Genomic DNA, 22920 nt, shown 5'->3' with positions numbered 1-22920 from the left:
CCCCAAACTTGGACCCCATAAAGCATAGCTGAAGCAACCAAAGTATCAAAGAGCCATAGTTTTGTTCGTGGTTCTTGAAACTGAACCTGCGAACACATCCTCTCTAGCCCTCCTAATGCCGCATAGGCTCTGGATAGTCTAGTCTCTGTTGCTCTCCTCAGGGTAAACCTCGGTCCCGTGAATACCACCCCCAGATATGTATATTCATCTGTGTACTACACAGTGTCCTGGTCATATACGAGTGTAGGTGCCAATCTCTTGACCCACTGTGGTGTGGTGTTAAACACCATAACCTTGGTTTTACCAAGGTTCACAGACAGTCCACTATCCTCTGCAAAGTTGTGCAATGCATCCAAATGTCTTTGCATGCCCTCTGGCGACTCTGACATTAACACAATATCATCAGCATATAATAATAAAGGGATCCATGTCCCTGCCAGCTGAGCGCCTCTGTCACCCTCTCTGTCAATGTAGTCAGAGACCTCATCTACATACATACCAAAAAGTGTAGGGGACAAAGGACACCCCTGTTTCACTCCAATAGTGGAATGAACAATGTCAGAAATCCCCTCAGGAGTGCGTACCTGGCCGGTCACTGAGCCATATAAAGCCATGATCCCCCATATGATCTCTGTGGGTACTCCCAACTTCAGTAGCCTGTGCATCAATCTGGCCCTCGGCACTGTGTCAAATGCCTTGCGAAAGTCCACAAAGCAACAATACATCCGTCTCCCATGTGCCCGACCCTCCTCAATAATGGCTCTGAGTGTAAGAATATGGTCCAAAGTGGAGAAACCCCTCCTGAATCCAGCCTGCCCTGCTGCTCGTATGCCCTCATTTTCTGCCCATTTACTCAGTTGCTGTTCAAGAATGGATGCATACAGCCGTGCCAATGTGTGCCCTATCATAATAGTATGGTAGTTCCTTGGTACCGTGGGGTCCCCTTCCTTGAAAAGAGGTACAATAGTAGATAATCTCCAGGACTCGGGTAGTCCCTCACACATGACACGGTTAAACAACCGCGCAAGAACCTCTGACAGTAAATCTCTAGCATGTATCAAGTGCTCTGCCACCAAACCATCATGATCATATGCTCTCCTAGTCCTCATCTTGCCAATGGCGTTCTTCACCATCTTAGTGGTAAAGAAGGTACTAGTGGTTGGACATGGCTCTAGAGGGTCTGGTAATGGTGGTTGCCCAGGTACTGTATATAATGATGCTGCATATTGACCCCAAATCTCGGGAGAGGTAATCACTGGAGGAGGTGAGTGCTCATGGAAGAGACGCCAGGCTTCACCTGAATCTCGGCTCAAAAAGAGCTGATACAAATCACGTTCCATCTGGGCTAAAAAGGCCCGCTTCTTCCGTCGCACTAAACGTCGAAGGGCAATCCGAGAGTGTCTATATGTAATGACTCCAAGTATAAGCTCGCTCTGAATCTGAACTCTCATCTCTCTGCACTCCTCATCATACCAACTATTCTGAGGCATGTTCCCAGAACGTCTTCTCTGATCTGGTTGAGTGTGTGGGTATGCCTTTGCTGCTGCCCCATGCAAGATCTCCGTCAATAAAGTGGTGATCTCGAGACTCCACTGTATATACAGGCTCGGCTGCCCCCATCCGTCTGTAAATCTCTTCCACATAAACTGAATCTGTCTCTGGTGTGAAAGTATACCGTGTGTGTGCAATCCTCCGTGGTGTCTGAGAGACACTGTACTGGAAGTCAGGAGAGTGTAACAAACTGTTGACGTGTCAAAGCCTAAAGAATGGAGCCAACTTACAGATGAGAGCAGAAACCCTAACCCTAATTTCTGCCAGAAACCCTAACTGTTGAAACCCTAACCCTAAAACCTGCAAACCCTAATTCTAGAAACCCTAAGAAGAACAGGCAACAGAAGAAGAAGTCCTACCAACTTATGGGGATCCCGTTCGATGGGGTCCCAAGTGGCATAAAGGCATTAAAAATAAAGCAGAACACACTCAAAAGACTTTGCACATCAAAATATGATGATGTGGCACCTGTACGGACGTCCCGGAATTCGCTGCGGATTTTTAGGGAAATCCCGAAATTTTAGGAAAGTGAATTTTTGGGGTCAGCTTTTCATATTTGATGCTTTTAGGCTTTGGGCCTTTAAATATGAGCCTTGGGGGCCCTCTCTGGCACTCTTCAGCGCGCAGATTGCAGAGGAGGTGCTCCTCGGCTGTTGTACTTTGCGAATCAGCAGTAATATAAAGAAATACTGAAAGGGGTGCCAAGGTTTGGGGCCAATACTCTCTGGGGTGGAATTTCGCCACTCCGTGTCGCGTGTCGTCTCTCTCTCTCTCTCTCTCTCAGTTCAGTTGTTATTGAACAGTTGTTATTGAAGTGCTAAAAGTCTGTTCAGTCTGTTCTTTTCTATTGGCACGTGGTGCCTGCCTTGTGACAGTGGTATCAGAGCATCAGGCGTGTGCTTTTCTGAAAGCATACCGGTCCTACAAAAGAGCAGACAGAGCTATTGGAATTGAATTATATTTGAGGTATCAGCCACTCCCACCCTTACTTCATCGCGCATCGGGCGCGCTCCCGTCTTCACCGCTCATGTCTTACATGGCATAAGCCATGCAAGAGAAGGATCCAGATTTGTTTCAAGTCACTGTTTTTCTCAGAAGCAGTGCCATGCAGATGTTGATGTCTATAGCTACCAAGCAGCATACTCCAAGTACTTGGCAAGCTTTCAAGAAAATTTTTGCCCGAAGTTATATGGTTTCTGCCATCTGCCTTCGGAGTGCAACTTCTGGCAGAGTGGGGTATCCTGAAATGCTTGCTATGGAAACCCTAGCAGATCATAACTTGAAATTTCTCTTGCATAAGCCATGCAAGAGAAGGATCCAGATTTGTTTCAAGTCACTGTTTTTCTCAGAAGCAGTGCCATGCAGATGTTGATGTCTATAGCTACCAAGCAGCATACTCCGAGTACTTGGCAAGCTTTCAAGAAAATTTTTGCCCGAAGTTATATGGTTTCTGCCATCTGCCTTCGGAGTGCAACTTCTGGCAGAGTGGGGTATCCTGAAATGCTTGCTATGGAAACCCTAGCAGATCATAACTTGAAATTTCTCTTGCATAAGCCATGCAAGAGAAGGATCCAGATTTGTTTCAAGTCACTGTTTTTCTCAGAAGCAGTGCCATGCAGATGTTGATGTCTATAGCTACCAAGCAGCATACTCCAAGTACTTGGCAAGCTTTCAAGAAAATTTTTGCCCGAAGTTATATGGTTTCTGCCATCTGCCTTCGGAGTGCAACTTCTGGCAGAGTGGGGTATCCTGAAATGCTTGCTATGGAAACCCTAGCAGATCATAACTTGAAATTTCTCTTGCATAAGCCATGCAAGAGAAGGATCCAGATTTGTTTCAAGTCACTGTTTTTCTCAGAAGCAGTGCCATGCAGATGTTGATGTCTATAGCTACCAAGCAGCATACTCCAAGTACTTGGCAAGCTTTCAAGAAAATTTTTGCCCGAAGTTATATGGTTTCTGCCATCTGCCTTCGGAGTGCAACTTCTGGCAGAGTGGGGTATCTTGAAATGCTTGCTATGGAAACCCTAGCAGATCATAACTTGAAATTTCTCGACATCTCTCAATAGATGTCTCTTCACAAGCAGATGACCTTGGAGATTCGGTGCGATTGCTATCTTGGGACTACCATCGCCGCCAAAGAAACACAGTCTGTCCAAGAGCTGATGGACCATGCTGTGCTCGGCTACGGCCTTACGGAATGAACCTAACCCTAATTTTTAGTGCAGGTTCCAGGATGGAAAGTCCGTCGACTTTTCGAGCTCGACTGATGTCGAGATTGAGTTTTTAAGTTTGAAATCTGTTTGAGAACTTGTTTGGTGATCCTGTTTGAAATTTGTTTGAAATGGATGGTATTTGTTTTGAACCTGTCTTGGTGCCGATTTGAATTGTTTGACTCTGGTTTTAATACTGGTTTCAATGATTGGTGATTTTACTCCCGAGTGGAGTAGTGATAAATTATGTTTGAGAATGCTTGTTCATACTCATGGCCCGGACCCTTGTGGTTATTTGTGGGGGGAGTATTGAATGATTGAAAAGTGTTGTTGTTACTCATGGCCCGGACCCTTGTGGTTATTTACTGGGGGAGTATTGTTGTTACTCATTGCCCGGACCTGGATGGTTATGCGGGAGGAGTATTAAGAAGTCTTAGCAGTGGTTACTCTCAGCACCTCCAAACGACGCAGGCTGCGGTCTGGGGGGCGTTTGGTTGTAGAAGGCCTCTATATCTCATGGCCCGGACCTTTTTAGGTTATTTGCGGGAGGAGTGATGAGGGAGTCGTTGAACAGCTCATGGCCCAGACCTGGATGGTTATTTGCGGGGGGCGTGTTCATCGGCGGCTTTATGTTTCTATGTCTTGTAACATGCATATGTGAGCATTTGTGTTGCATTGTGATGTGCCAACCACTGAATATTCCTAATTGGATGAGATTGCCTGGGTATGTAATTTTAGTGCATCAAGACACCCGAGGAAGATCAGTACGGTCTGGGTGTGATGGCTAATTTTACTACGCCGGAATATCAAGAGTTCCGATCTGGACGAAAGGAGAAGCTAACTCCTTGATCAAAACAGGCGATAGGAGCAACTAACTCCTTGATCAAAAGAGCAGAAAGGAGAATCTAACTCCTTATTAAAAGAGAAAATTGATTGTCCCTCGGAATGTCCCTCGGAATGACCCTCGGAATGACCCTCGGAAATTTTTTGAGCTAACTTGAGTTGTTTTGCAGATATGGTGTAATCGCGGACGATTACTCTTTCAAGAAGGGGAGATGTAACAAACTGTTGACGTGTCAAAGCCTAAAGAATGGAGCCAACTTACAAATGAGAGCAGAAACCCTAACCCTAATTTCTGCCAGAAACCCTAACTGTTGAAACCCTAACCCTAAAACCTGCAAACCCTAATTCTAGAAACCCTAAGAAGAACAAGCAACAGAAAAAGAAGTCCTACCAACTTATGGGGATCTCGTCCGATGGGGTCCCAAGTGGCATAAAGGCATTAAAAATAAAGCAGAACACACTCAAAAGACTTTGCACATCAAAATATGATGATGTGGCACCTGTACGGACGTCCCGGAATTCGCGGCGGATTTTTAGGGAAATCCCGAAATTTTAGGAAAGTGAATTTTTGGGGTCAGCTTTTCATATTTGATGCTTTTAGGCTTTGGGCCTTTAAATATGAGCCTTGGGGGCCCTCTCTAGCACTCTTCAGCGCGCAGATTGCAGAGGAGGTGCTCCCCGGCTGTTGTACTTTGCGAATCAGCAGTAATATAAAGAAATACCGAAAGGGGCGCCAAGGTTTGGGGCCAATACTCTCTGGGGTGGAATTTCGCCACTCCGTGTCGCGTGTCGTCTCTCTCTCTCTCTCTCTCTCTCAGTTGAGTTGTTATTGAATAGTTGTTATTGAAGTGCTAAAAGTCTGTTCAGTCTGTTTTTTTCTATTGGCACGTGGTGCCTGCCTTGTGACAGAGAGCATGGTCCACTGCTACTCCAACAGGCCTAGGGCCCACACTGAGATCTTGAATATGAGAGATGAAGCTCGGTGAAGTCATGACATAGTCCACTGTACTGGCCCCATGTCTGTGTGGAAAGCATGTGAATCCCCCAGACGAAGGAAAAATCTCTAGACCATTAAGTATGGCCAGACCATGCGTAGTTGTCATCTCCATGAGATATCTCCCATACTCTGTGTGCTCTTTATCCTGTGAGTGTCTGTCAAGTCCCATCTCCGATATATCCATCTCTCTAAGCATCTCCTCCGAGGTATCATAAAATACCGTTTGGGAGTTGGCCGTCCTAGCATTAAAGTCTCCCAAGAGAATGATATCTCCATCTCTAGAGAACTCCCATATGTCATCATCAAGTATAGAGAAAGGGGATTGCCCTCTAGGTGAGGTTTAGACTGATGTGCTAGGGGGAAAGTAAGATATAGCAATGTATAAGAATCTGCTTGTCTCAGCTCTCAGTCTCACCCACATGTATCTCGCCTGGTCATCTCTCCGGACAATCTGTAATAGCGGCTGCAACTCTTCCTTGAATAAGACTGCTACCCCTCCTGAACCTCGACTTCCATGCTGGGATCTAGCGTCTGGCCGACAAGCTGTCTCCCATAAATAGCCAGTCACACTTGGCATCAACTGTCCAGATTTTTGATGTGTCTCCGAGTAAAAGACAATGTCTCTATCTCTGAAGCTATCTTCAAAGGCACCCACATCCAGCCTATATGATCCATTACAATTCCATGCCGCCATCCGGAGTGTGGTCCCTTATGTCTCGCACCGTCATGCTTTGTGTTTTTCCAAAACCACTACTTTCCCTCCTCTGTAAGAGAGAGAGATGAATTGAAATGTTATATTAACGTCTTCAAAAGGCCAAAGTGACCTATGAGACAAGAAAGTTACAATGTGGATCTGATACAAAGTCAGAGTAACAAGATGACAAAATGACAGAATGACAATATAAAATACTATGGAATCCTAAACTGCTAGGTGTGAACTAAGCAACTAGCTGGGATAGCTAGATCACAAGAGATCCAACATCGGTCGCTGGCGGATCTCATCAATCTCCTCCATGGTCAGTAGTCTGATCGGGCGTTGTGCATGTCGGCCCAAAGTGATCCGAATCCTTTGATGCAGCCTCCGTCGATGCTGTGTAGTCCTCCGCAATCGTGGGCGTCTGGATCTCCCCAGCTCAGTCACTCGGTTGATCAGTGTGCCTCTGGTTGTGAGGCGACGAGCTCTGCTGTGGTAGTAACTCCTCCGGTGTCCAATGGCAGCTCTAAAGAAGTCTGTGATTTGTCTCTGAGACTGGCTAGCCTCTCCTCTCATCAAGCTCTCTCTGTGTCTGCGTAGCTCGAGCAAAAACAAACCCAAGCATCTCTGATCCTCGTACCGCATGACTCTGGAGAATGGTCCAAAGCCCTCTCTAAACAAGCAATGGAAGCAGCCTCGTATCTCGTAGTAGATGGGGCAGTGGCATGTGTAGTGCAACTCTGTCTCAGGCTCGATGTCACATAGGGGGCATGTCCTAGCCTCTGCTGGTACTCCGATGTATCTCCTAGTCTCGATCCGCAGCTGGTGTGAAGATGTGCGTATCTGGCCAATAGTACATCGTATCCCATGAGACAAGTGGGTGTCCATGTATTTGGGCCTCGTCACAAAACCATCCACCGTAAGCTGGAAAAGATGCTCTTTGTAGAAAGCCATCTTCGTGCCCAGCTCCTATGCTGGCTGTATCCATGTCCTCCTGGTGTCTAGCTGAGTCAAGTCCTGGCGGATGAGCCTGGTGATCTCGGACTGTGTAAGAGTCAGAGAGGGTGCATCCAGTGAGTACTGGAAGGGAGGCAATCTGTCTATGCTGAACCCATGTGCCTAAAACCATGATGTCATCTCCCCATACCAGCATGCTGTATCTCCCTGCATGGCTAACTGTCGAGAGGACTCAAGTACAAGGCAGGCATATTTGTCTGTGGGAAGTTCCCACATGCGGTGTATGAAGGAGACAGATCTGGTGAGCGCCTCAACCACTAGTGGGGGGGCAGCTAGCTCTGCTCGGACAATAGCAGGTGGTACTGAAGCCTTGGCTCTAATGAGCCACGAGATCATAGAGACCAGAGGCTTCTCCATGTCCCCCCATCCATCACTGCGGCCTGTCCTCCCGTGATGATCCAATGAAGGTCCCCAAATCTTAACTCCATAAAGCGATGCAGAAGCCACCAAAGTGTCAAAGAGCCAGAGCTTCGTCCGAGGCTCCTGAAACTGAACCCGTGAACACATCCTTTCCAATCTACCGAATGCTGCATGGGCTCTGGTCAATCTAGTCCCCGCTGCCCTCCTCAATGAAAATGCTGGCCCAATTAAAACCACTCCAAGGTAAGTGTAAGCATCTGTATACTCCACTCTCTCCAGGCCGTATGTGAATGCTGGCGCTGACCTCCTGATCCACTCTGGGGTGGTATTAAATACCATGACCTTGGTTTTACCAAGGTTGATGGACAAACGAGTTTCCTGAGCAAACCTATGCAAAGCATCCAAGTGACGTTGCATTCCCTCCGGAGAGTCGGAGATCAACACAATATCATCAGCACATAACAATAGTGGAATCCATGTCCCTGCCAGCTGTGCACCTCTATCACCATCTCTCTCAATGTAGTCAGAAACCTCATCCACATACATACCAAATAGAGTAGGAGAGAGAGGGCAGCCCTGCTTCACCTCAATAGTGAAGTGAATCAGTGTGGATAGACCCTCTGAGGTGCGTACATGCCCCACTAGTGACCTGTATAATGCCATGACCCCCCAAATGAGCTCTGTGGGTACTCCCATTTGCTGTAATCTGCGCATCAATCTAGCTCTGGGCACTGTGTCAAATGCTTTGCTGAAATCCACAAAGCTACAATAGATCCGTCTCCCACGCGATCTGCCCTCCTCAATGATGGCTCTGAGTGTCAAGATATGGTCAAGAGTAGAAAAACCCCTCTTGAACCCTGCCTGCCCAGCTGCACGTATCCCCTCCCTCTCTGCCCATCTACTCAGCTGCTGCTCAAGAATAGATGCGTACAACTGTGCCAATGTGTGTCCAATCATGATAGTGCGATAATTCCCAGGCTCCATAGGGTCTCCCGACTTGAAGATAGGTGCAATAGTAGATAGGCTCCAAGTATCAGGCAAGCCCTCACACATGGCACGGTTAAACATAATTGCTAGAAGCTCTGCTAGTAGATCTCTGGCATGCATGAAATGCTTAGCCACTAAGCCATCATAATCGTATGCTCTCCCTCTCCCAGTCCTCATCCTGCCACTGGCCTTCCTCACCATCTCAGCGGTGAAAAAAGCACATGTGTGTGGGCATGGATTGGGGGGGTTGGGAAGGGGGGGCTGCTCAGGGATTGTGTATAGAGATGATGCGTACTGGCCCCAGTCCTTTGTAGAAATGATGGCGGGGGGGGAGTGCTCCTGAAAGAGCCGCCATGCCTCACGTGAGTCCTGACTCAAGAATAGCTGGTATAGATCCTGCTCTAGGCGAGCCAAAAATGCCCTCTTCTTCCGCCGCACTAGGCGTCGGAAGTCAATTTGTGACTGTCTGTGAGTGATGTCCCCCAAAAGCACCTCCCTTTGAAGTCTAGCTCTAGTGTCCCGGCATTCCTCATCATACCAATTGTTCTGGGGCATGCTCCCCGAGTGGCGTCTCTGCTCAGGCTGGGTATGTGGGTATGCCTCTGCTGCTGCATCATGTAGGGTTTGTGTCAATATAGTAGTAAGCTCCTCCAGAGGTCGCCTTGGCTCCTCTGTGGACATGCGTCTGTAGATTCCATCTATGTGTACAGAGTCCGTCTCCCGTGTGAAGGTGTAGCAAGTAGGGGCTGTTGTCCGTAGCTTGTGTGCTACACTAAACTGAAAAGAGATGGTCAACGACACAAGAGCATAATCCACTGCCACACCAACATGTTGGCTCCATGTCTGTGTGGAAAGCATGTAAAACCCCCCACAGCGGGAAATCTCTGTAGGCCATTCAAGATGAAAATAAAATGAACTGTTATATTAAACGTCTTCAAAAGGCCAAAATGACCTATGAGACCGAAGTGATACAATCTTGGTGGATCTAATACAATGTGTGGGTACAAAATAAAATGATGTATAACATCGATGTCAGAGGATGCCCGGCATCCAGCGCTGGTGGAAAATGTACTTCACCGGTCACTAAAGAGCATCGTCAATGTCCGCCTCTGTAATAAGTGGTACTGGACGTCTCCCATGTCGTGCTAGAATAGTCTTGATCCTTTGATGGAGCCTCCGTCGATGTCGTGGTGGCCCTCGTAGACGTGGGTGTCTGGCTCTCCCAAGCTCATTGGCTCTGTCAATCAATATAGCTCTCGTATAGGTGGACTCTGAAGTTTGATGTGAAGCTTGCTCATGTGATTGCCGAGTCTCTGCTCTAAAGATGTTAGTGATCTCCCTGTGTGAATGTCTCCCATTGTCTAATCTCCTCAAGGGACTCTCCCTATGTCTGCGGGGCTCTAGCAAAAACAACCCAAGGCATCTCTGAGCTTGATATCTCATGACTCTAGCCAGTGGTCCAAATCCCTCTCTGATTAGATAGTGAAAGCGGCCTTGTATCTCATAGTATACCAAAAAATGACATATGCGATGTAACTCTGTCTCTGGTTCTATATGGCACATCTGGAAAATCTTGGCCTCTGCTGGTACTCTCCTGAATCTACCAATCTCAATCTCTAGCTGATGCGATGGTGTGTGCATGTGACCAATAGCACATTGTATCCCATGGGATAAATGAGTGTCCATATAGGGAGGTCCGATCACATATCCATCCTCCGTGAGCTGGAGAAAATGCTCTTTGTAGAAAGCCATCTTCGTGCCGAGCTCCCGTGTTGGCTCTGTCCATGTCCTCCTGGTGTCTAGCTGAATCAAATCGTGTCTGATGAGGTGGGTAATCTCAGTCCGTGTGAGGGACAAGGAGGGTGCATCCAACGAGTACCGGAAAGGGAGTAGTTTTTCTATACAAAATTCATGTAGCTGAAACCATGGTGTCATTTGTGCATACCAACAAGATGTGTCTCCCTGTGAGGCAAGCTGTCGAGAAGACTCCAAAGCTAGGTGAGCATATCTATCTTTGGGGAGATCCTAGATACTGTGTATAAAAGAGACGGATATGGTAAGTGCCTCTATGACCAGTGGGGGAGTAGTAAGCTCTGCACGAAAAATCTCGTGCGGTACAGAGGCCTTGGCCCTAATCTTTGGGGGAAATCATACTGACCAGAGGCCTCTCCTCCATTTATCAGTCTTGCTTGCTCGACTATGATGGTCTACTGATGGTCCCCATATCTGCACCTCATAAAGCATAGCTGAAGTAACCAATGTGTCAAATAGCCAGAGCTTGGCTCAAGGTTCCTGAAATTGAATTTGTGAACATATCCTCTCCATGCTCCCCGAAGGTGCATATGTCGTCAGTCTGGTCTCTGCTGCCTCTGGATGGGTCCTCTGCTAGGGCATGTAGAACTTTTTAATAAAGCATGCTTGTGTAGCTCTAGCAAGAATAGCCCAGCATCTCTAGTTAGAGACACGAATCCCTTCCTGAAGAGACAACGATATCATCCCCGTATCCCATACTATAATGGGCACAAACATATGTAATGCTTAGTTCTCTCTGGCTCTAAGTTGCATAGCTGGCATATCCATTGCGCTAATTGTATTTACCTGTCTGTATCTGTAGCTAATGGGAGGAGGTTCAAAGCTGTCTTAGGACACATCAAAGCCCATGAGAGAGGTGCGAAGCCGTGTATCCCAGCTGTAAAGTAAATCCATCCTCAGTAATGTGTAGAAAATGTTTTTTTTGGTAAAAGGCCATCTTCTCCCTGAACCGTCAAGGAGTCGTCATCCATGTCTCTTTGTATCAATCTGCATAAGATCTTGTCTGCTGATCCTGCGCATTTCTAAATGTGTAAATGTGAGTGATGGTGCATCTAAGGAGTACTGAAAGGGTGCAACTGAAATTAAGTTGGCATCTATGCATACCAACATCTAGAGTCTCCGCTCACAGCTAGCGGTCAAGACGACTTGAGGGTCAATCTGGCATAGCAATGACCAGGAATCTCCCACAAGCCATGTATTTAAGATACCGATCTAGTAAGTGCCTCAATCACAATTGGTGTAGCTGCTAATTGCGCTCTGACAACCTCTTGTGGCACTACGGCCTTACATCATATCAACCTAGAGATCATAGTGACTAGTGGTCTCTCCATCCGTCATACATTTGACCAGACTGACTACGATGGTCTAGAGTCGGTCCCCAACTCTGTACCCCATACACTATCAAACAACCATAGTGTAGTGCGGGGCTCCTGAAACTGTACCAGTGAGCACATTCTTGCCAACCATGCAATGACTGCATATCCTCATACCAATCTCGAAGATGCTGCCTTTCTTATAGAGAAAAAGGGTAGTGTAAGAACGACTCCTAGATGTGTAGGACTACATATTTCACCGATTCCTGACCATAAGTAAACATCCATGTTGATGCCCTCACACATTGTGCTGTGGTGTTAAATATCATAACCTTGGTCTTGCCAAGTTTCACAGACAAGTGTCTATCTGTGCATAGCTCTGTAATGCATCCAACTGGCACTGAAGCCACTTTGGAGATTCAGCAATGAGAACAATATGTACCTCATAAAGCAACAAGGGTATCCATGTGTCTCGAATCTGACCGACAACTGTACGTAATCCATGTGATTTCTGGCTATCCATTTAGCTTGGCCAGATGATGAAGCCATCTATGTAGAGCTGAAGAAAACAAGTTCGGTAATGTGCTATCCTCGTGCCATGGGGGAAAAAGGCTGTCTAAGTGTTTTTTTTTTTCCCCCCCCCGAGAAAAAGATCCTTATACTAGTTAATAAATGTAATTTTCATTTGTGTACAAAAGGCCTAAAAGAACTCTTATGAGACCCGAAATTTACATCATTGTCATACAATCCATATGTCCAGAATAGAAAATTCAAAAGACTAACGTAACACACTCTAATGTGTGAACAAATAATGGAGTGAGTAGACTGAGCTAGCGGCTTTTACCAAAGACCGATCTCCTCAGTGGGCTGCCCCTGTAAGTACCATCACATGAGCTCTTTCATGGGCAGCTGCATCATGTTCCTCCTTTGTAAAGAACCTTGTAGGATCTGCTCTGTGCCTCTCAGTAAAGGCCTAGATGCGGCAATGATAGATATGTTGGGTGGCGTGATGAGAGGTATGAGAGCATTGTGGTCCACATGGCTACTTTGGTACACTTGGTCCACACATCCACACAGCAGCACCTTCGGACCCTTGCCCATCTATGGCTTGCGTCTGTTGAATGGATTCTAGCTTGAGCGCCTTTCCAATTGGCTCATCATGCCTTCCTCCGGAATCACTCTCCAACCTTTACCCTTGTCACCACAGCTACTGCTGTATCACTGAAGCTGCCTACAATCAACAGAAACTAGAGGCTAAAGTGAACCGCATATATCGTCCAAGCTGGTGACCATTTGAGTGGACTAAGCGCTGTAGGTAGGCTACAGGTTGCCCGCCACAAGTCCACTCACCACCCCGGTGTGTCTGCAACTAGCATGATCCCAAAACATAACAAGAAAACATATGGAAGTAGACTTTCCAATGCACTTTTAGCGTATGTTTGCATTTACTAAGACATCTCGTCTGGAAAACGTATATCCATTACTACACTGGGACGTTTATCCATATGTAGAGGAACCTTTAGCTAAAGAAAGTTTTTTTACAATATTGGCTTGAATTGCACAGGTGGAAAATGGTGAAACAAAGAATCTGATCCTTCCAACGCATCAATGGAAACATGTGATACCAATACCTTTTTCTCATTTGCTAGAGCATGAATAATTCTTACTCTGAAATGATTGAACTCTTGATCCTTAGAAAGGTGCCCAAGGAACTGAACAGCTCATAGAGAGATTCAAAGAGAGTTTGACAATCCTCAATTTTAAAGAAGCTTGGAATGATGCCCTTTTATTGAAATCGACAGAGGTATGCTAGGGTTTCTCCAGGTTGGGTGGATCTATCAGAGTTCTTTGATGGGCCTTTATTATGTAGAGTCTTTCTAATACTTGCTCTTTTCTTTGCTACAGATCTGGGATAAGTTTACACAAAAAGCTTTGGAGCATTTAGAAGTGGAGATTGCTATAAAATCATGCCAACAGTCAAAAAATGTCAAGATGCTACCTTATTTGCAGCACATAGAACAAGTGGAAAATCGTGCTTTGCTTGCTGGACATATCTTTGTCTTATTTGGTGATCATGATGCCGCTCAGGTTTTCAACTCTTATTACATTCATAGGGTGAAACTTTAAGAGCTGCCAAGCTATGGAAATGCTATATCATAGGAGCAAAGATTAACCTGGGTTCATTGCATGAAACCACTACTTTCAATAAGTCTTCTATGCTGATTTTTTCTAATAAACCAACTTCAAGCAATTGTTATCTCCAGCCATTCAACTTAGTACCCCATGACATTGCCAGAGTAGATTGTAGCGGGCTACAGGGTTCATGTTTCTACAGGTGGAAGGTTCAGGTTTACCTTGGGAAAGTAGAAGCAAATTGACTGGAGAGTGATTCCAGGGTGGGGTTTGACCTGCCTAGAAAGGTGCTCCAGCCAGCCGTACATAAGTGGACCCAAGGGGAAAAGGAAACCTATAGCAGTGTGGACCAAGAGTGAGTGGTAAGTTCCGGTAAACGTGTGGACCCTGGGGACATCAGCTTTGTGGGCCAGCCTACCTTATCACCAACCTTTGGTAGCGGATGGAGATGGAGCAAGCCACAAGTCTAGGCATTTGGAGGGATATATCTTGAGATCTGGGAGTATCACCACTATAAGTACGTACTCACTTAGTCACGGAGTCACTGAGTTGGGTTGCCTCTGTCTAAGGGGAACACTCACCCTTGGGGTACCCCTCGTCTGAGGTGAACACTCACCCTAGGTACTAATAAGTCGAGAGTTGGCACTCACTGCACTTAGCCATTGTACCTGTGTCTCAGTCGTGATCTGGAGCTGGGTGTGCTACCGGCCAGTGGTGAGAATTGGTCTTGGTCTTGTAGTCATCTTTTGGGCAATGCAAGTCCAGAGTGTGCGTTCTTCCAGTTTCCAATGTTCTTATCTCAAGTTCACTGTTTTCATCAGTTGTCTATCGTGTTGTGTGCCTTGTACCTGTCTTCCAGTGCACCCTTGTGAGTGAGTGAGGCTTCAGCATATTGCAGAGAGGTACTCGTTTTTGTGCTACAGGCACTCTCATTTTTGGCACGACCGGTGGGGCCTCTGAGAAGTCCTCTAAGTCAGGAGTTTGCTTCAAGCTCATGTACCCTAGGGTACCCTCCCCCTCCACAGATCACCGTTAACCACCCCTGTCACCTAAGGAACCAAACCCTACTCCTCCAACTCCTCTGCATTATCTCACCCCCTCGCTCTCCGTCTCCACCCTCACCACCCACCACCCCCACCTTCACCATGAGCAGCCATGGAGAATGACCTGAACGCCGTTCTCGCCAAAGTCAACAGTAAACTTCCGACTTTTCGAGGCCTCTCCATTGAAGATGTAGACGGCCATGTACGATGGTTTACATCCTTGTGCAGAGGACGAGGTCTCAACCATCACGATGCTTACCTAGTTCTGTTTCCTTCCACTTATGGACACTAAGCCGATAAATGGGACCGTCAATTGGCTGAGAATCATTTCACCACATGGGATACTCTTAAGACCGCCTTTTGCAAAGATTTCAGGCCAGGAAACTCTAGTGCCACCACTAGGAGGACCCTTTAAGACGAAGCTATCTCTTGACTTCAAAAAGAATTAGAGGAGCTCACAATCTCTGCAAGAGGTTTGTACTCAATTATGGTGTAATTTATGTCACTCTACAGGGCATCCTCCCCAAGATTGCTCGCAAAGGGCATATTGTCGTTTCTGTGAAAGAGTGGCCGTGCCGACAAGGATTGTTACTACCTCAAGGGGCTGAGGCAACCTCAACAGCAGCTAGTCCAGCCGGTCCATCCTACGACTCACATGGTCACACCCTACGGTGCCATAGGCCATCTGCCCCTGTTACTGGCTACTCCTCCACCTGTGAACACTATGAGCTATTACATGTCCCCCAGCCCTTCAGTAAGCCCTCCACCTATCCCTATTCCCACCTCTGCTTTATCTCCACAAGATTCTTGCCCTTCTTGTCTTCCTAACCATCCATCTAATCAGCCTGTGCTTTGTTATAGGTGTGGTTGGTACGGTCATTGCCAAGGGCGAGGCCCTCTGCCCGATGGCACACCTCCATCTCAGCACTGTCTAGAGTCTATAGATCACTATACAAGAGATTGCCCAAACATGAGAGCTTCCACCTCTGGCATCCTCTTGGTAGCACAGAGTTCACTTTTCCTATCAACATGATTTCAATAACAACGACGCCACCTCAACCTTCGCCCTCTGCCCATGTAGTCTCACCCAAGTAGCAATCCGTCCCAACAGATACTCTTTGTGTCTTGACTAGGGCTCAAAGGGCTGCTCTACTTCTGGGCCTAACTCCTGACCGTAAGGTGCCATTGTGTTCCACTCAATAAAGAGATTCTCCTCGTGGCAAGGTTAGTGCAACCTTGCCAGTAGCAAACATGGATGAAGCATTTGCGACAGTTGTCCCCGACAACTCCTACACCTGGGCACACTGATAGTCAAGCTCCTACACTTGGGCACTTTTCATGACCTAGGAGAGTCGTTCCTGACGACTCCTACTCTTGGGTGTAGCAAAAATAGTGTGTCTGTGCTCTCCACTGTGGGTCCCCCTCAGTGCAATGAGCGTGAAACCGCACTCCAACAGAATGAAAACACCGTAAACAATGGAACAAGAGAGCAAACTCAAATGACTCAACAGTAGACTCTGAACAACATGGGACTCGACTAACTCATGTGAACCGAGTACAGACTCTGGCTGGCAGCAGATTCAGCTGTAAGCGTAGGACTCATGGGTACAATGGGGGGGTCGAGGCTCCAATGGGCAGGGAGAGTGCAAATGTGTGGTGCTAGATTGAACACATTACGGTGGACTCAAGACTCACAAAACCATCTAGAACAACATACAAGACTTAAGCAAATATGAGCATATATACAAAAAGGGCAGCCATTGGATAACTCAAATAATCTCCAAATTGTGGTGGGGAAGAGCTGGCCATGGTGTCCTCTAGACCACCATTCCTGCCACGCGTGAAGTCCACCCAGTGTGAATCCACGACCAACTGTAATTGTCTTTCTGTGCAAAGCAACATTGTAGCTGAGCTACAGGTTGGCCACCACAAGACCACTCACTGTCCCGGAGAGTGGTGAAATCGTAGAATCTGCAAGAACACAACTGTGGGTATATACATTGGAGAGGGTGGGTGGGAAAGCGAGGCTACCGGTCCTCCAAATTGAGATGAAGCTGATGCTGAATGTGGAGACTCATAGTCGCGGGCTTCTCTGTGGCCAGAGAACCCACTGAATTATCCACCGATGCCGACTCTCGGATTGCTACTGCAGCAACACTAAAAATATTTGGAGGGACAGTAGTTGGGGATGTAATAGACTGTGAGAGTGCTATGGAGTGCGCATGGGTGCACGAGGGACGCACTTGAACGACTACTGAAGGAAGGTCCTGAACAATTGCAATATCATTTGCCTCTTTAAGTTGCATATGTAAAGTTCTGACCACTTTTTTGAGATCTTGCACTTGTCTATTGAGAATTCTCATGCGATCTTAGGTTTGTGCAATCAACACATCTTGTCCATCGATCTCTGAATGTGACTTCAAACTTTCCTTTGCATACTGTCATACACTGCATGATGCAAGCCATGAGAAGTTTGTTGGCGTGGCCAAAAAGTTGACATATGGGTCGCCTTACCCTGAATTTGTTGCCTCTGCAGTAGTAGGAGGTAAGCTAGGAGTAGGGGGCACTTCTGGGGCAACGGGTATGTGTGTCTAAGCGATTGCAACACCGACAATATGCGGGGTAAATGTAGTGGTGGCAGAGGAAGTGGACCGTATAACTGTTTTTGGAGCGGCGGAGGCAACCTGGACCTTTGAAACTTTAACCAGAGAGAGTGAACCCATTGAGCTTCAGGAAAGTGATCAACAGAGGGCACAATTTAGCATTTGAAATATTGCCAGCTAGATCAGCCTGTGCTAGATTGTGGAGACCAAGGTGTATCAATTGCTGCTGGGAGAAAATATCCTTCATTAAGGGTTTGGTATTTGTAGGTGATATACCATTAGCAATGGCGCGATAGGGAGGGCACCAGATGGGCGAGGCACGTCAGATTCTGGGCGTAACCGTAGGAGATCGGAGCGAATCCTCATCGGATTATTGTGCATTAGACAATTGCTCTGAACTAGGCTCATATTCAGACTTGTTCTCACCGTTGCTCCCGGAGAAAGAGGCCGAGGATTCCTCCGCAGACAAGAGGTGTTGCTCCTTTTTTCAAGTGCGAACCATCTTGTTTGGTGATCACAATTTTTAGTGAACTGAGTCATAGAGATTGCAAGCTGTTCTGGAAGGAGTAGATTTCACACAAAAGCATACATATTCTGAGGTCCCGAATCTCCACATCCAAGATACATTTAGAGAATCCTGATATTACCCTCACAAGGAGTACATTTGTATCTCTGTCGTGAGTAGACTTTTAGACTTTGGCTGCCCACGACATGTGTATTCACTTCGGATCTTTGCAAACAGCCTCGGGAAGTTTGCGCTGAGAACTGGTTACGAATGATCAGCAATTTGGGAAGAGGGCGTGGAGACTTAGCATTTTATTTTGTCGTTTAGTTTGGTTTGAACAAATGCCACGTTGAATGATATTTTAAACTAAGTCACGGTAAACTAATGGCTAAAGGCGAAAGGCGAAAAAGATTTTGGGAAAAGGTGAATGGCGAGCGCGAGCGTCCAGCTTGGCGAAGGGCGAGTGGCAAGCTTGGCAATTGGTGAGGACAAGGGCGAGCGGCCAGCCCCCGGCGAGGGGCAAGAGCCGAGAGCCGAGAGCCAAGGAGGACGAGCGACCAGCAAGCTAAAAGGTGAGAGGGAGAGGCAAAGGGCGAGTAGCCAACACAAAAGGGAGTCGAGCTATTAGGAAGCCTAAAGTGGAGAAAGAGGGCAAGGGGCAAGCAACCAAAAGTGGAAGGCAGAAGAATCAGCACAAGGCAAAGTACGAGCAGCAGGGCAAGGAACTCAGAACCGTTGGAGCTGAGAGAAGTGATAGAAGGTGGATTAATTAAGCCTTTTATCCGAAGAAGCCAAGCATAATCTGCTCACAGGTTAGCCATTGTGAAGCATTGAGTTAATTATGCAACCTACATACTCGGCGCGTTAAGTGGCTACAAGAACATTTCGAAAAGCATGAGTAGACGTTATACACTATGCTAGATACACGTCATTCACAGATATTTGAAGATGTGAGTGTAGTAACATGTCACGGGGACGTGGCAACTACTAACCTTAGTTGTTGGTTTCTTCCAATGATTTTTGTTTAATTTTTGAGACACTCTTTTTGAAGTTGCAAATGGTAGTTTCACCATAGGTACATGGGACGGTGGGTCGGGGTCGGGAACGGGGACGGGGGTCGGGACGGCAAAAAAAAATCTAGAGTTTTTTTTGGCATTTTTTGACCTATACACATGCCACACACATAGAGCATCACTTTGACCACAAATTTACACTAAATAGACCAAAGAACATGAGTCATATAGACGCAAATGTGCTAATAAAACATCGAGAAATGAGGACCCAAAGGGTGGCTTTTATAGCCGTTGGGGTGCTTCAAAGTTCAAACATATGGCTATTAGAGAGAAACTAGCCTCTAGAAATGATCAGGTTTTCAAATTTTAAAAAAAGTCCCCTCCCATCCCCTACTGTCCCCTCCCGTCCCCTGCCGTTCCCTGCCGTCCCTTGTCGTCCCCTGCCGTCCCCGGGACATTTTGCCTGCGTTCCCACTTGGCAGCCATTTTTCCGTCCGTCCCTTGCCGTCCCCACTTGTCCCCGTCCCGGAAATGGGCGTCCCCCGTCCCTAGGGTCCGTCCCCTCCGTCCCGTGTAACTATGAGTTTCACCCACAGACGGGAAGTTGGCCGGCACTAGAACTCATATAGTAAGAGGATGTCTAGGCTCAATTCAAGAATATGTAGGTGCCCCCGTCGCACTTAGCAAGTTGGTGGATACTAGGAAGTGAACTCAATAAAGGCACAATGTCAAGGTGGGGTCACCAAAGGAAAGTACCCGACAGTTGGGCCACATTGCATTTTTGGATGTGGTCCCAGTGGGGATAGATGGTTAGATGACCAGTCGGAGTCTAATGAAAGCACCTCCTAAAATTTAGGAAACTGCTATTTTGGACCATAAAATCTGTTCGCATCATTACCTCCGGAATGACAAAGGGAACATTTTAGAACTCTGTTGCAAAGTCAACTGGGCAACTAGTCGCGGGAGATTTTTTAAGCGACAAGCCCAAAGCGGGAAATTGCTTGTAAATGTGCCAAGTGGCACTTTCTGGTGCAGTTTCCTCATGCAGAAGAAGAGGGCGCTCGATTTCTAGCTGGGAAGGCTTCATTTGCAAGATGGTCACAGGTTAAGAGCTATTGATTGCAAGCTTTCCCTTTCATGTACAGTGTAGTGCAAGAAGTCATGTCCTTACACCTTACCTTACACCTTACACAAGAAGTCATGTCAATGGGAGATGCATCATGTTGGTATGCACAGATGACCTCATGGTTTCAGAGACATGGTTTCAGCATGGATAGATTGCCTCCCTTTCAGTATTCCCTGGACGCACCCTCCCTGCCAGTCACACGGACGGAGATCACTAGACTCGTTCGTCAGGATCTTATACAGTTGGACACCAGGAGGACATGGGTAGAGCCAATACAGGAGTTGGGCACGAAGATGGATTTCTACAAAGAGCACCTTCTCCAACTTTCAGGGGATGGGTTTGTGACTCGTCCGAACTACATGGACACTCATTTATCTCATGGTCTGCGATGTGCTATTGGTCAGATTCGCACATCCTCACACCAGCTGGAGATTGAGACGGGTAGATTCAGAGGGATACCACCAGAGTCTAGGATATGTCAACTATGCGTTAGAGAGCCAGAGACAGAGCTACACTACATATGCCACTGCACTGTGTATTATGAGATACGAGGGCGCTTCCATTGCTTATTCAGGGAGGGTTTTGGACCCCTAGATAGAGTCATGAGATATCAGGACCAGAGATGCCTTGGCTTATATCTACTTGAGCTACACCGACATAGAGACAGTCTGTTGGGGAGACATGGAGTACGACAGTCGTAGAGATGGATCACAGATTTCTTTGGATCGAGGGAGCCAAGAGACCAACCACCAACACAGGGTTGTACCCGCATTCATACCAGAGGCACCCTCATTGACAAGGCGATTGAGCTCGGGAGATGGAGACGACCACGACCGAGACATAGGAGCACACTACATCGACGAAGACTCCGGTAGAGGATCAGAGGCATTCTAGCACGACACCCAGATTGTCATTGAGGGCCTATTCTACATTTTCACATTTCACATTTCACAGTTTTCATTTTTATTTTTACTTTCAGTACGTTTTGTACTTGTACTTTAGACATTGTATTAGATGTACCACTTTGTATCTGATGGTCTCATAGGTCATTTTGGCCTTTTGAAGACGTTAATATATCATTTCATTTCATTTCTCCCCTACGTGCAGTAATGTGATGCCCCACAAGAGGGCTCTTCATTTGACTCATGTATAGTTGTGTGGGCATATGCACTTTTGCTTAGGCAAGAGCCTCTCTGAGCAGGAATGGGAGTAGCTAACTGCTGCTCCAAAAGCAAGCACCGGTGAGGGTGATAACTTCACCGTACAGGTGCGTTTTCAGTGCTGGTTGTGTGCTGAAATTGGACTAATACGGATGCTGGAACCATTGGGAACGCCCTACTGCTAGAGGACAAGGCTGAAAACAGGGCAAAAACCAGTAAATACAGCGTGCAGAATTTACTGTTTTTTGGCAGAAAACAGAGGGTTTATGTTAGTGGAAGTGAGTTCCAACAGGGGAATTGGTTCAAGGATAGTTCAGGGATTGTTCAAGGCTGAAAACAAGGCAAAAACCAGCAAATACAGCGTGCAGAATTTACTGTTTTTTGGCAGAAAACAGAGGGTTTATGTTAGTGGAAGTGAGTTCCAACAGGGGAATTGGTTTGGGGCAAGTTTTGGGGTTGTTATGCTACTGAAATTTTGCCACAACAGGTGGTATCTAGTTGGATACAGGTAAAGAATTCCCTATAATTTACCCTCTTAAAAGTATAAAGAAATACCGAAAGGGGTTGTGGGCATCTGCTCGGAGCCTTCTAGCCTCCGAGCCGTATGTGTTTTAAGCGTTAATTCCCATCGCAGGTTACCTTTGCAAAGTTCTCTGTGTGTGTGTCTAAAGTAAAGTAAAGAATTTCGGGTGAAAGCCAAAGCCTACTGTCCCACAGGCAAGTTTCATGGTTCTGTTGCCGGGACCTAAATCACTTTTTCCTCAAGAAGTGAGCCTCGGTTGTGTTGGGTAAAGACACAGAGTACAAGAACGTGGGATTACACTATGGCCGACAAAGGGAAGGGCATTATGGAAGAGGGCTCCTCTTCGAAGGATAGACAGGAAATTCCTATAGTATTCGAGATTGGCGAGAGTTCACGGCCACGTCTGTCTATACCTCCTGTTGATGTGAATGTTCCTCCAATATAGGGCTTTATGACTGGGCAACCTGAGGATGATGCGTTCAGGACTCAGTTAGTTGCTGCGGTGAATGTGTTTTTGCAACTGGTGCAGAATCCAAGGTTTATGGAGTTCTTGCAAGCGCCACCAGTGCCACAACAAAATAGGCAACGTACATTGCGAACGAAGCTTGTTGAGGCTCAAGCCCAAGTACTTCATGCGTCCCAGCAGGATAGGGAGCACTCGCATGTTGCGGAGTCAGGGGCTCCAAAACAGGTTCCTCCCGTCCTTGAACAGGTGGTTGGGACGCCTATTCCACAGGCTATGCCAACTCAGCCCGCCGCCTTTCAGAGCCCGCATGCTGTCTTGAATGGACAGGGAACTGGTTACCATGCAATGCATCCAGTTTTTCCACCACCCACGATACATCCTAGTTATTTCGGGGGTGGATCTATGTTCCAGAGTATGGCTGGTTATGCGCCTGGAAGCCAGCCGTACATGCCAGGAACAGTGTTTGGAGGTATGCAAGGCATGATGCCAAACCCCATGTATGGTAGCATCGGCATGCAGCAAGGATTTCAGAGCAACCAGGGCCAGTTTGGGGTGCCACAGG

At 46.9% G+C, this 22920-nt stretch overlaps 1 protein-coding gene across 2 annotated transcripts in view; it reads left to right on the top strand.

Annotated features, from left to right (window-relative positions):
* The window catches only part of LOC147461069 (uncharacterized), a 145628-nt gene that overhangs the window by 27127 nt on the left and 95581 nt on the right, over window positions 1-22920 (top strand). For both annotated transcript variants that reach the window (XM_086508698.1, XM_086508697.1), the window contains exons 5-7: window positions 13351-13404; window positions 13483-13590; window positions 13692-13874. In XM_086508698.1, coding sequence (XP_086364824.1) covers window positions 13351-13404; window positions 13483-13590; window positions 13692-13874 — 345 coding nt within the window. The remainder of the gene's footprint in view (window positions 1-13350; window positions 13405-13482; window positions 13591-13691; window positions 13875-22920) is intronic.

The sequence above is a fragment of the Adiantum capillus-veneris genome, chromosome 3 (assembly GCF_014529385.1).
Source record: "Adiantum capillus-veneris isolate H3 chromosome 3, ASM1452938v2, whole genome shotgun sequence".
NCBI classification, from domain to species: Eukaryota; Viridiplantae; Streptophyta; class Polypodiopsida; order Polypodiales; family Pteridaceae; genus Adiantum; species Adiantum capillus-veneris.
Note: the sequence above shows the minus strand (reverse complement) of the source record. Positions and strands in the feature narration are given on the sequence as shown.